At 47.3% G+C, this 14695-nt stretch overlaps 1 protein-coding gene across 2 annotated transcripts in view; it reads left to right on the forward strand.

The window, feature by feature from the left end:
* The window catches only part of PIK3CD (phosphatidylinositol-4,5-bisphosphate 3-kinase catalytic subunit delta), a 479399-nt gene that overhangs the window by 349471 nt on the left and 115233 nt on the right, over positions 1-14695 (forward strand). For both annotated transcript variants that reach the window (XM_069241165.1, XM_069241164.1), the window contains exons 17-18: positions 11248-11357; positions 13205-13283. In XM_069241165.1, coding sequence (XP_069097266.1) covers positions 11248-11357; positions 13205-13283 — 189 coding nt within the window. The remainder of the gene's footprint in view (positions 1-11247; positions 11358-13204; positions 13284-14695) is intronic.

A 14695-nucleotide genomic window follows, 5' to 3' on the forward strand; every position in this document is an offset into this window, starting at 1 on the left:
GACTACCAGCTCGCCCCAGTAGGCTTCTTTATCTTTTGTGGCCCTGTGCTGCAAACAGGATGTAGGCCCCTTGGGTTTTGGAGTCTGTTTCAAGTTGGGCGTGGGAGGATGACTTCTCCATCAGCAGGTGCAGTCCAACATTGGTGCAGCCACTTCTTTGCTGGTTCCAGGGTCAGCAGGGCAGTCCTTGATCAGCCGTCTTCCAGTCAAGCGAAATCTGAGTTCTGGGTGCAAAGCATGCCCTTTAAATTCCCAGAAAATGCCTTCAGGGGTCGGCATGGTCACTTGCCAATGGGCTACTACGGTCTCTTCCACCTGATGAAAGTCTCTTGTGAAGTGTGGCATCTGGCTATCCATCTGGCTATACCAGAAGGCTTCCTTCTGCCCACTCTCAAGATGGCAGAAACCCTTTCTTTGTCTAAAGAGCTTGTTTGCTGACCCCTGGTATGAGGCTACATGTGGTCTACATGCACATTGAAAAAACAGTTTGGTTTCCCTTACCTGTTCCCCTCCCACCCTGTGTACCTTCCCAGTAGGGTAGTCTCACTCACATGGGCTTGCTACAAAGCCTTCAAAGGTGGTTTCCCCTTTGAAGCTCACCTTTTAGGCCGATACCTCATGTGGCTTCCTGCCAGGGAGAGGCATCTCCTCCTCTAGTGGCAAGCCCCTCTTGTTACCTTTCCTGGGAGTCATTTACATGTCTCTCCGGGCAAGCAGAAGGCTGTCTTTTTGGGCAGCCTCGTGCAATAGCCATTGGAAAACTAGGCATCAGAGAAGGAACTTTCTAAAAGTTGCATGTGGCAACAAGTGAAATTATTTTCGACTTGAATATCAAGTCAGTCTGAATGTAACAAGTGGTTTAATATCTTGAAATACCAACATTGGTAGTCCCATTCAGATGTTAGCAAGGCTGAGTTGTCAGTGCATAACTGTACTTGCCAATGGGGCTCGCAATCTGTCACGCAGTAAAAATGATAGTTGCAGGTTTTTACTGCTAGAACATGTTAAACACATGGTCAGCTTTACTAATATGCTGTGCCTTGTCTTAGGACTCAACAGGCCTGTTGTCAGGGTAATTTACATACATTAGGAAGGGAGTTTTTGAGGGATTTGTCATGGCTTAAAATTGCTAAGTTGAGTAAGACATTTAAAAACTGCTCTACCAGTCTACAGTGGCAGTCTGGGAGACATGTTTTACCTTATCCCAGTTTGAGGGGCACAACAAGTACTGTAGTCCCTGAGGGGACACTAACTTACAGGCTCTAGATACCCATGGTACCATATACTAGGGACATACAGGTAAGTTAGGCTATGTCAATTGGGTATAAGCCAATCAACCACGTAACTTGTTAAAGGTCAGTGCACACGCACTGAGTCCTGATTAGTAGGGCTCTGGGCATTTCAGAGCCATTGCACCAGTGCCTGGTAGTAAAAATGGTGAAGAAAGTGGGAATGAAACCTGAAAAATGCCTGTTTCCTCACATAACTGTTTCTGTTCTATGTCTGCATGGAGGGAGCAGTCAGTCCTACTTCTGTTTTTAGGACTGCGGAATGGTGAGTAAAATCCCAGGTGTTTGCCTCTGGTCAGTCCCTTTGCCATATTTTGGACTAATGAATGAGGACTGATGAACAGGGTTCAAAGGTGGCTGCTTCCTTGCATGTGAGAGGGCTGACAAAAGGGCTGCCCTCTCTACGAAATCAGTCTTGGAGGTTGTGGAGTGCCTTTACAAACCAGCCCTAAAGTTTCTGAAAAATGCAAAAGGCCACCTTCACCTCTCACCTCCACAGTACTAACCACCAGTCGAGATCAGCATGAATTCAGGCCTCATACCACAAGCTCAAGCAGGCTCGATCAACCGTTTGAGTGCTGGCTGAGTCCAATGAGTTTCTGCTGCAGCCTCCCTATTGAACCGGGGATTGAGTCTGCCTTCCACAATATTTTTATTTGATTTTTATTTTAGAGCACCACATAGCAGGTGCCCTCCTCTACATTCATAGGTGCTGGTTGCCACGCTGATTACTTTGTGGCTTGCTGAAGGCACTTTGCTTGCTCCAGCACATCCTTATTACAATGTCATCAAGTGTGTGAACTTGTTGCTGCCTTGCTTGCAAGACCGGGACTTAGCTACTGTAGTTATTACCAGGAATGTCTTTTACCATAATGTCATAACTACGATGTACTTTTACATGGAGTCATTATGAACCTCACAAGAATTGTGGTAATGTGAGAGCACAGGCTTATGATCCAATCTCCAGGGTATACATGTCCCTCATAAGGATGGCGAGTTATAAGGAATCCACTGTCACCAACGTCAGTGCAACCCTCATAAAGATTGCCACCAGTTTTAAATGAGAAATACAAATTCCTTCTGCTTTGAATGCTTCCTGTAGCTGGGTGTGACCACCACCATTAAAAAAGATGGTGACTAGTGGTAACATGGCCATGTAGGACAGTCAGCTCTTCTCTCAGTTATATAAAAAGGTAGTGCTTATAAAAGGATGCAGGGCAGGGAAGTTTCCAGAGATTACGGGACTTGTGTAGCAGAAATAAGCTGTCCTCTTTCAATGCTCAGGAAAGATGGAGCCAAGATGGCCGCCCCCAGCAATCCTTGAGGAGGAGAGAGACAGGCAACCATGTTGGTAAGTCTCCCCAAGCTTGCAACAAGAGGTTGGCCCAAAAACACCAGACGATGACCGGGCCCACGATCATGTTGCAGAGCTCTGGGGGCCGAGGGGCCAGCTCCTTCACACATCAGCAGGGGCAGGACCAAGTACTTCCTCCAGAAGGTGCCCTTGTGCAGGAAACAGCCATTGCTGAGTCTGGAAAGGCAGGGTGAGAGGCCTGGTAAAATCAACCCGCAAGCAAGAGTAAATTTGCAGTTGTAGAGGAGGTGAGTGGTTCAATGAAGTAAGGGATCTTTGTGGATTACGATTTGAGCTGCACAGCCCCAGTAAGAGGCATCATTTTCCCTTCCATTTTTTTTTTAGTTTTAACAAATATTGGGGTTGTAATTAACTATCAGTGTAATGGTAATTAGAATCGGTTCTGCATACCTCAAACAGGATAGGTATTTATGGAACTATGATTATGCAGTCTACATTATCTTTTCAGTTGTTGCTTCAGTGTTCTTTTGAACCATTTTTGCAGTGTAGTTGATAGGAATGTTCAAATAGTTCAAATATTTCATTACCCTTGGATTCTAGAGAATGTCTTTATTTTGAATCAATTTCTATGTGTAGTGTATGTTTACATTTATTTGAGGACGTATTCTGATATTAGAGTTCTCAGAATTTCACGGGCGTCAAGATGGCGGTCGCACTCTAAGAGTGCTCCGGACCCCTCCGTCATCCGCCTAAATCCACTGCCATAATCGATCCTGTTTGTCCCAACCGGGACTCGAGGGGTGTGTTGGTGGCCCCCTGATCCCCGGTGCCTCAAAAATCCGGGGCGCGGGAGTGCCTGCTGCCGCTGGTGGGCGGCACCGATTGGAGGGCCGGACCGCGCCGAGGTGAGATTCGCCCTATGGCCGAGATAGCCGGGTGAACAGCGTACGGGCCCCGACCGGAGGAGGCCGACCGGGGCTGCCGGAGCAGCGCCGAGGGCGACACACCACCCATCACGCCTGAAGAGGGACCATCCGGGGGACTGCAGGCGCGACCAGCGGCACCGGGGATGGATGGCTCCGGGGCGGGCCGGCGTCATGGATCGGCGGGCCGGGGGCCGCAGGCCCGAGCGCCGATGCACTGATTCGGGCAAAGCGACTCCAGGTAGGAAGCATAGAGGGGCGCATGCAGGGATTCCGCGCCCTCTGGGCCCCAAGAGACACTAACGCACACCAATAAGAGGGAGTCGACTGGGCCTGTAACCCGGAGCCTGAGATTGCTGGTCATTGGCGACAAATCGGGGGGGCCCCCTCCCCCGTCACAGAAGATCATCCGCTGCCCCCCCCCAAAAATGTGAAGCACCGAAGCGCACCTCCTCTGGAACGGGAACGAGAGCGGGGGAGCGACTGGAGGCAAGGGCCCTGAGGATCCTGGAGCCTGCACCCGAGGGGACACCGAAAGGGCAAGAAAGACGGGCGTGAGCCCGGGAATGGCCCAGGGTCGACACTGTCCCGCGCCTGCGGGGACACCAGGTCCCATGGTCTCATCATGAGTGCGCCACGATAACGATAACTGGACAAGCTTCAATCCCTGGGACATACCGCGGGGGGACAGGTGATCCCACCCCCGCCTGCGGATCCAGTGAAGACCTGCGGAGTGGCCGCCCCGAACCGGACCCCCGACCCATATCGTGGATACACACCGCTCCCACCAGACCGCGCTGGCGCTTCCTTGGCCCATCGGACAACATGGGTAAAGATAGAGCCGCCAAACAGACGCAGCCATCCCAGAAGAGGATCGACCAATTTACCACGCCAACGGTCCCCAGAACCGGAGGCGATGCACCGCTCAATGAACAGACTGCAGACGGGGTCAGTGCTATCCTTCTCGCAATACAAACATCGCAACGGGCAGTAGAAACCAAGATTGGTGAGGTGAGGGAAGAGATGGGCCTCGTAAGACAAGATCTTAGAAATGCAGTGGGCCGAATTACGGAGGTGGAGAACCGTGTCTCTCAGACATAGGATGACTTGGCTGACCTTAGAACCAAGGTAGCTCAGCTGCAGACTAGGACCGGCGAACTCCACCGCAGAGCGGAAGACGCAGAGAACCGCTCCAGACGCAACAACTTACGCTTCGTGGGTGTCCCGGAGGGGGCGGAAGATGGCAAAGCTACAGAGTTTCTAGAAAACTGGATTAAATCCTGGATGCCGGAGAACACTCTTTCACCTTGGTTCGCGATTGAGAGAGCGCATAGAGCCCTGGCCCCGCGGCCCCCCCCCCCCCCCCCGGGTGGCCCCGAAGGCCCATGATAGCACGCTTCCTTAACTTTAAAGACCGTGATGCGATCCTCAGGGAAGCCAGGCGCTCCCCTGACCTCCTCTGGGACAACCAGAAAATCTTGGTCTTTCCGGACTACACTCGAGAAGTTCAAACCAAACGCCGATCGTATGAACAGGTGAAACAAAAACTGAGAGCGATGCAGCTCTCTTATATGCTCCTCTTCCCAGCTCGCCTGAAAGTAATCCTTGCCGGCAAAGCACACTTCTTCGAGTCACCTGAGGAGGCATGGGACTGGTTGACGGAAGAAGGTATCGGAAACCAAAGGGGTCCAACTAACCCGTCTGGAAGCCTCCGGACGACACGTCCAAGCATGCAGGAGATCGAGCGGAAAGGTCGAAAGCGAACTAGATCCAGAGGAGGAAGGCTGAAGAACTCTAATACCCAAACAGTCGAGAATAATGATCCGATCCTGACCCCCACACCGGGGGAGGGACCAGCGGCTCAACCTGGAGACCAGACCTCGAGGGAGGAGCAGCGAGTGGACCGTTTGAGCCAGTCTCCCGAACTTGATTGACTCTAATCTTCGTGCGCTGAGCTTCTTCTGCATTGGTCAACACTAACAGAACTAGATGGTGTCCACATGATTGGTGCGCTGCACGCCCGCGGCGGTACTATGCCAAGCACCCCAACAACTTTATTACGGACAGGGACTTTTCATTAATCAACTGCAATTGATCCGACACACAGGAGGGGTCCACCACTCCACTCAATGGCAGTCTGCACGGCTGCGTTGGCCCCGTTGGGCAGTAGGGCGACAGATGCTTCAAGGGTAGAAGTATGGGGTGGGGGGGAGTTGGGAAGTTTAAAGCTCACGTTAGGGCTTAGTGAATGGTTTGTGATAAGTTACTATAGCAATACATACACCCACCGCATAGATCCCTTCCACTCAAGGTGCCTATCTCTGGCCCTCTGGTCAGGTCTCCGAATCCCTGTAACGCAACTATGGCACACATGGTCCCCGCACTGACACAGATTCTCTCATGGAATGTTAATGGCCTCTTAGATAAAATCAAAAGATCTGCAGTGTTCAACACCCTGCGCAGGTAAGCCCCTTCAGTGGTCTTCTTGCAGGAAACCCACCTATTGGGAACTAAATGCCCTATCCTAGCACGGGGAGGGTTTGACAAAGCTTTCCATGCAGGTTTCTCGAGAGGTTCCAGAGGGGTGGCCATCTTATTCCATCGTTCATTACCCATAGTGATTACAGCCACACAGTCAGACCCACAGGGTAGATTTGTAACAGTAACCGGTATACTACATGGGTCACCAATAAATTTCATATGTGTGTACGCTCCCCCAACTGGCTTTGACATATTCCTATCAACTCTCCGCCGGACGATTGTAGGTCTCCCACAGGGGCTCACACTTATTGGAGGGGACTTTAATTCGGTCCTAGATCCTAAGATAGACGTATCCGGACCAAGTTCTTCCACCCGAGTTGGGAGAGCAGCCAAATTAAAAGGTTGGGCAACGAGTCTAGCCCTGTGCGACGTTTGGAGGACATGGCACCCCAAAACACGACAATACACACACACTTCAGCGGCTCACCAATCTCAGGCAAGAATTGATCTGGTGCTCATGCCCGCCCTGGATGTTCCTAGAGTCACTGGCGCTGAGGTATTATCTCGGGGAGTCTCGGATCACTCTCCAGTCAGAATCCGAATAGGGGACATAGCCCCAAATCAGCGTCCCATGTGGCGCATGAACGCATGGTACTTGCAGAATAACGAATTCATTCTTGAAATAAGAGACCACCTCATTCAGTACTTTGCGCAAAATCTGGGGTCTGTACAATCCCCAGGCATAGTTTGGGCGGCTTGTAAAGCCACACTCGGAGGCTATGCCAAGTACCGTGTGCGCGCTCGCGAACGAGCTCGAGAATTACAAGTGACAACCCTTGAAGCCAAAGCCCTGGCCCTGGAGCAGTCAGGGACTACAGTGGCATCAGCATCTGCCTTGAGGCGTTTAACAATGGTTAGAGAAGAAATAAGACAACTGGTGTTCGAAGCCGCGAAACACACATGGAGGGCGTCGGCGGCTCGTGTGTATGGATGGGGCGATAAAAATGGCAAACTCCTGCACTGGCTGGCCTCACGGCCGCTAGCTGACAGAGTTATCCCGGAGGTCGCAGACGGGGCGGGCTCAATTGCGAGGACCCCCTGGGAAATCGCTAAGAGCTTTGCCTCATACTACGCCCAGCTATACGCTGAGCGCCCCCGCCCGCAAATTGAAAGGGAGTCTCCCCTACTAGACGACATAATCCTCCCTAAAATCCCGCAGACAGTCAAGGAGGTCCTGGAGGAACCCATAACTCTGGCCGAAATAACAACGGTCATGTCCAGGCTAGCATCGGGCAAAACTCCTGGGCCGGATGGCTTTCCAGCCGAGCTCTACAGCAAATGTGGGGACATTTTAGGTCCTCATCTGCTTAACATGTTTATCGAAGCAACAGAAAAAGTACGCTTCCCCCGCAGAAATAGACCAGGCCACAATAGTGGTGATTCCGAAGACGAGCCCACCGGCGCCCGACCGATCAGCCTATAGGCCCATCTCCCTGATAAATGCGGAAATTAAAGTGCTCTCAACATTACTGGCCAATAGGATAAGGGAAGTGCTCCCCTCGCTAGTACATCCAGACCAGTGCGGCTTCATGCCCTCACGCAGCACTAGACATTGCATTAGAAGGTTGCACAATGCCCTAGCTCGACGTGACACCTTGACCAGGTCCCCCCTTGTGCTCCTGCTAATAGATTTTGAGAAAGCCTTTGACACTGTGGACTGGACGTACCTAGAACACGTCTTAAAGAAAAACGGTTTTGGACCTAAGTTCCGAAACCTAGTAAAACTACTTTACTCCGACCCGACTGCTCGTATTCAGGTGAACGGGGTGTCATCCGATCCATTCCCCATCCGTCGCGGGACCCGCCAGGGTTGCCCCCTATCACCGTTACTCTTCGCCCTGGCAATTGAGCCCCTGGCAAAATTGCTGAGAGAAGACCCACTGATAACAGGCTGGGTATGGCCTACGGGTCCAGAGGACAGAGTGGCATTGTATGCTGATGACCTCCTCCTTTACCTCTCCAACCCGACAATGAGCGGCCCGCGGGTCCTAGAACTCCTAGAGCTCTTCTCACAAGCCTCGGGGCTTACCCTGAACGCTAACAAATCCCTACTGATCCCACTACACCCCTCGAGAGACTGTGTTAGCTGGCAGGACAACATCCCAATCCGCCGCAATAGTTTTAAATATCTGGGCGTCCACATAGCCCTGCTCCCAGAGCTAGCCTGGGAACTGAACATCACACCGCTTCTTAAAAACTCTAGGAAGGACCTCCAACGCTGGCGGAATCTACCACTCAACACGTTGGGGAGAATAGCTCTATACAAAATGATGGTACTCCCCAGATTCCTATACCAACTACAAAACTTCCCACACCTAATCCCTCGGAAATGGTTCAACGAGGTCGAGGCTATTGCACGCCAATTTTTGTGGCATGGCTCGCGCCCCAAACTAGCTCTAGCCACGTGTCAAAGAAACGTCTATGACGGGGGATTGGGGATGTCTAACATTTATTTCTACTACCTAGCTATGCGTCTACTAGTGATTAACGACTGGCTAGCCGGGGGTTGGACCGATCCCGCATGCAGACTGGAACTTCATGAGATGGGTTACAACGGGGTTTTCAACGCCCTGTATGGAGGCGCGATTCCGAAATCCACTCCAGAGGTGACCAAGCTGGTCCTCGCGGGATGGCGCACAGCGCAGAAGGCCACGGGGTGGTGGGGCCGCCTAACTCTCCAGACGCCTCTTTGGCAGGGGAAATGGCTAAAGGAGGTCTCCACCCTGGAGGGCTTTCGAAATTGGGACAATATTGGAATAACTATGATCGGCGACATCTGGGGCAACTCGTACATTCGATCATATGAAGAACTCCAGAAAACATACTCTCTACACAACACCCAGTTTCACAAATATCTACAGCTCAGGCATGCTCTAAGGGTACACGTACGACCAGGAGACAGCATCCCAGAGTATAGCCCGCTTGAGGCTATGATTATGATGGGACATCTAAATAAAGGGGGAACCTCCCAAATATACCGCTCCATCCTCACTAATACATCCCCTCCCCTTGGGGAACTGCGCCGGAAATGGGAGGAATGGGTGGGTCCCATGGAGGATTTAGATTGGAGAGAGGCTCTAATGGCTCCCCGAACACTGGCCATATCCACACGGTTTCAATTGTTACAGTCCCTTTATTTACACGCAGCTTACCTTACGCCTAAGAGGCTCCACCGGGCGAATCTTCGAACCACAGACGAATGCCCCCGGTGCTCTCAGCCAGGAGCTGATTTCTTCCACATGGTCTGGGCCTGCCCAATTATAGAGTCATACTGGAGGGCGGTTATAAAAGAAGTTTCCGAGGTAATGCCGTCTACGATGGAGGTATCCCCAACACCACTTTTACTGGGGGCACTGGGCGAGACAGGGCTAAATAGATCGAGCCGTACGTTTCTGGGAGTGGCCTGCTTAGTGGCAAAAAGGGACATTATGTCGGCATGGAAGGCCGTAAAAGCGCCGTCCCTTAATAAGTGGAGAAGAGGAGTGGATTGGTGTGCAGGTTGCGAAAAACTGGTGTATGAAGCGAGAGGGTGTCCTGAAAAATATAATAGAATATGGGGGAGATGGGTGGGTTTGTTGACTGACTGATTAAACTATGACGACAAGAAGCTCCATACACACCCGAATAAAAGTCACCCAGGGTCCATGGGGCAGATATGGCTGAAGTCCTTGCTCTGTGTGTGGGGTGACCGAACACTGGCCATAAAAGGGGAGAGCATACCGACCCCCTTGGAGTAGTTTCAGGGAGAGACGGTCACTTACTCTAAAGTCATAAAGACAGGACCATAATCTCTGGAATCCCGCAAACCTTAAAAACCTAAATTTAACAGGTCCCCGGACTCCACAGGAAGATTGAGACAAAGGTGGCAGATGTTACATCATGATAAGAGTGCTATGGTATTGAAATCGGTGTTTCTCAGGTATTGCTATAGTGTATGTTCGTTGTGTATTTTCTATTTGTACTTCAAAATAATAAAAATATCTTTATAAAAAAAAAAGAGTTCTCAGAATTTACTGCTTACACTGCAAGAATCAAATATTTACACCTGGAAATTCAACTTTCCGTCTAAAATCATTAAGAGTTCCAGAAAAAGTAAGACAAGTAGCAGCAAAAAAAGGCAAGCCTTTGCCTTGTGCTTTGGTGTACTGTGAAATGCTTCAACCTTGATAGATGCTTTCAGAGATTTATGAAGGGTTATTTTGGAAACCATGACATTTCCAAAACACATGCACTGAGGTGGTCTAGCTGTTATGGATACAGAGAGAAGAGCGAAGAACTGTGATTAAAAGTAAGTATTTTCTTCTTTCTCCTGTTTCTGTCTGTCCTCTCCTCTTAATCACATGTGTGTTTTTTTATTACAATTGATTTGGGGTCTGATCTTTTCATTTGTTCAAAATTGTTAACCTCTATCTCGAACCAGTCAGACAACCTCTTAGGCAAATTGCCTCAAGTACAAAGTTAAAGAGACTTGTTAGGGAAAAGAATACTAAATCAGCATCTGTTTGGACTAATTTGTTACAAATCAAGCTTATTGTGAGAGATGGTAACAAAGACTGGGAAAGTGATGTTTGTAGGTGTAATAGTCTCATTGGCCCTTGGTGGCAGAGCTGTTACTTCTCTGTGTCTGTGTTGATAAGCAGCAATACTTTAGGGTCAGCTTAAATTTTGTTAGGTCTGTCGATATTGTAGATTTCAGATTGCCTAGCTTGGAAGCCTCTTGGTTGTTATTGTTTGTATCTAGATCTCTGGTGTATGTTGTTTTTATTGGCTTGTGATTTGGAGGGTGTTGATCCATTTGCATTTTTATTCTTCTGATTTGAGTTTGTTCAACATTTGCCACGTTTTTATGGACTTTGTTGAGTAGAAACCTTGAGGATTTTTGTCAGAAGTCTTTTTAATTATTGATGCATTTTATTGTTAGAGTTTCTAGTTTTCTCAGACCGGGGATGTTGAAGGTTTAGATCCGAACTTCAGAGCGTATTTGAGTCTGAATGCTATGGCTCTCATTAGCTGGAGCATTTAGTATTCATTGTAAAGCAGTATTAAGATTTTTTTTTGTTGCATTATTTGGATTCTTTAAGTTGAGCCTAAAAACTACAATGGATTTTATGTCAGACTCTGCATTGCTGAGTGGCTTCTATTCCTTTTGACAAAACATTCTTCTTTTCCTATTGTGTAGTGTGGAACTTTGCACCTTCATGGATTCCAAGATGAAACCTCTTTGGATTGTTTACAATAACAAGGAGACGGACGGAAACCGTATTGGGATCATTTTCAAAAATGGAGATGGTAAAGGATTGCATGATGTACATATCTCTCAGTTGTATGTGTTTTATTCTTGTACTTGACTCACTGAGGCCGACAAGTGTAGTGTTTGAGTCTGTGTGCGAAGTGGCAAGATCTCTTTATATGTAAATTTTATATGCAGGCTAGATTTGAGGGGCTTTTGTAAAATGGCTAAATCCATAGTTCTGCTTTGGCTGTGATTAAGTAGTGTGTGTGTGTGTGCGCGTGTGCAACATATACGTTTCTGTAAAACATCTTGCATTTGCAAGAATGATTGTCCCCTGTAAGGGTGTTGGTTTGATGATGCTTACAAACAACTCTGCACAAGAGAGGAAGTTATTGTCACATATTTAAGTCTTCAGTGGAATGAAAAGAATGGTGCAAATTCAAAAGGTGAGGAATTTGTGGTTCGAGGTCTCTACCAGAATAACAAGTTAAATACTTTTGGTCACTCTCTTTCTGGTATAGACTCTCTCTACCTGCAGATTTCTCACCAACCCGCCCACCCCCCATTCCGTGGTTGGACTCTGTCCAATAATAAGGCCCCATGTCTAGCAATCTGCACTCCGGTCTGTCAGTTTGCTTTTGGAGCTCGACGTCTTGGGGCGCCAATAATCTTGAAAGCAATTGTGATTGGCGCGCAAGAGTGGCGCTTATATAGGCTCTGCACGTTGCTTCGGAGCTAGACGGCATCAATGCAAGCAGCATGTTGCCACCTTCTGGCACCCAGAGGTATTATGGAAAAATTACTGGAGCCAGTCTGATGTGTGGGTAATTTCCAAAATCTGAGGAATCTGCTTTAGATAGCGTCCCTACTAGAAAGAGTGTTGCATAATGCAAGTAACTTGTTCTTTAGGGAACATGTATGCGAATATGGTACATGTGTTTATTTTGTGAGCTTCTGTTAAGCATCCAAGTCTGAATGGGAGAGTTTAAAAGAAGCCTGCCCATTAAGACTACGTCTGAATATTCCCTCTCTAGTGAGCAATGTATGTATATATTGTTCGCCAGTCTTGGCTGTTCTGATTTGTATACCCGTTCTCCTGTACTATCCAAGCAAGAAAAACTTTGTATTGAGGCTCTTTCTGTTAAAGACATGACTAACTTAACTAAACAAAGCCTAAACTCCCAATTTGACAATTAGGAGCTTCATTATAAGTTGCTTGTTATTTGGTGCTGGGATACTTCCATTTATCACTTGGTTTGAGCAGCAGAAATTGGTAGTTTATTGTCTTGAGAGGTTTTTCTTTGTGAACTTGAATTAGTTTCTTCTTTTTTAATTTTCAATTGGAAGTTGAAAGATAAGTATATTAAGTCATTACTTTCATTAATCTCATTTGGGGGTTGCCAGCCTGCAATTTATCATTTTGAATTCAGGACAACTGTTACTTCTTTACCTGGATCATCTTTTTTGCTCAGTTAGCCACGGTCAGAAATAAGTTGCAAAACAAGATATGAAAACCTACCAAGAGTAAGATTCTGATTATAGAATATAGGTGTGCTCAGATCATTTTGAGACTTCTGTATGTCATATTTCTTAGTTGCATTTTGTTATTCCAGACTTGTGTTTTTCAGATAATTGTGATTTATGGATAACGGAGATGTGTGAAACTTAGTTTTTTGATTGGAAGGAGATGCGTTCTTATATTTCTGTTGTAACTAATGTATAATGAATTGGTTTGGGGATGTTATGAATGTTATGACCTAATATCTGAAGTAAATGTTTCTTGCTGACAGATGTCTTTTGTGTGTTTGTGTGGAACGTCTGTTGCCAATATGTTATTTGATTGTTGCCAGAGTGTGTTTGGTTAAGCTTTAATATGTGTTAATGTTTCTATGTTATCTGGCAGATCTCCGGCAGGACATGCTGACCCTGCAGATGATTCACCTCATGGATGTCCTGTGGAAGCAGGAGGGCCTGGACCTCAGGTGAGCTCCAGAGTGCATCTGTAGACTGTGACAGTGCCCGGGTTCTACTGAATAGGTATCTTACCTGTCCAAGATAACAGAGGTACAGAAAACGGCTAACTGCACTTCAGTTGAGCTGAAACAATCAATCACAGAGCAACTCATTCTTCTGGATGCATATTACATTTAGTATTCTCATTGGATGATTTTATATGTAATCAGCTCATGTTCTGATCTTGTGGTCAGACTACATAGTGATAATAGTCTTTAAAATACAAATGCACTAGTTGTAAATCGCTATACCTCCCTGCCCGTCTCTAACGAAGAACAAGCCATCACCGGTTGGAGCTCATGACCTTGACACCAATCTAACGGGTACAACCTGCTGCACTCAGGATAATGCTCAGGAAAACAATAAAAAGCTTAATATTTGGATCACCTCTGCATTTGACTCTATTGCTCCCATTAAAACTGTGATCATGCATCGAAAGTTGCCTTCTGAACCTGGTATACTCCAGCCCTCAGAGGCGAGGTGTGCATCCAAACCCCTAGAATGAACCTGGCAGAAAAAAGATATGTTGCCAGGAAGAAGGAAATACGAGACCGCTCTCGAAAACTATAGGTACCAACTCAGACAAGCCTTACTTATTTTTATTCTAGTCATCTTTTTAGTGATAATGACTCTAGGGAGATATTTAAAACTGTGAAATAATTTACTAACCCTGGGGCTCTGTTAACCTATCTCCATTTCTTTGTAGTGAGAAGTGTCAGATAATGTATCATTCAGTCTTAATATATGCAGCTGAACTTCCTCCTACCCTAACTGGAATTCTGGTTACCCCCACAGTCTTTCTATATTCAACCCCTTCTCTCAATAAGCAAGCTTAAAGTTCTTAAATGCTGTTAGATCAGGATCCTCTGACAACTAATGCCCAGCTCGTATTTCTTCTCATGGCCATCTTCATTAGATCAGTAACCTGTCAGGTAGTTAATACAACCTTGACAACTGGCATTGTGCCATCTGATTGAAAAATTAAAGTATTGTATTTTTCCTTTAATGAACCCCTTCCCTCCCCCTGGTCACCTTATTTTAAGTAATTACCATCCTTGCTCTCTGATTCTTTACTGTGCTAATGTAACCAAGAAGATTGTCAATACACATCTTTCAGAGTTTTTCCCCGTCAACTCTTCTCAGTCCAGCTCAGGCTGGATTTTGGGCTTTTCATAGTCCATATGTTACTTTCTTAGTCGTTCACTATAAACTGTGCATGATTTTGGATCAAGATGGAATTGCTACTCTTGTTGGGATGCAGCTTGCAAAGGTTTTATTTGGAGCTCAGGCCTGTGGCAGACTGGATGTCTGTTATCTGTCTAAAACAAAACTCAGAGAAAACAAACTTCCTTGTGACAGTGTGTTCCTCCTCCATTTGGAT

Source organism: Pleurodeles waltl, chromosome 6, assembly GCF_031143425.1.
Source record: "Pleurodeles waltl isolate 20211129_DDA chromosome 6, aPleWal1.hap1.20221129, whole genome shotgun sequence".
NCBI classification, from domain to species: domain Eukaryota; kingdom Metazoa; phylum Chordata; class Amphibia; order Caudata; family Salamandridae; genus Pleurodeles; species Pleurodeles waltl.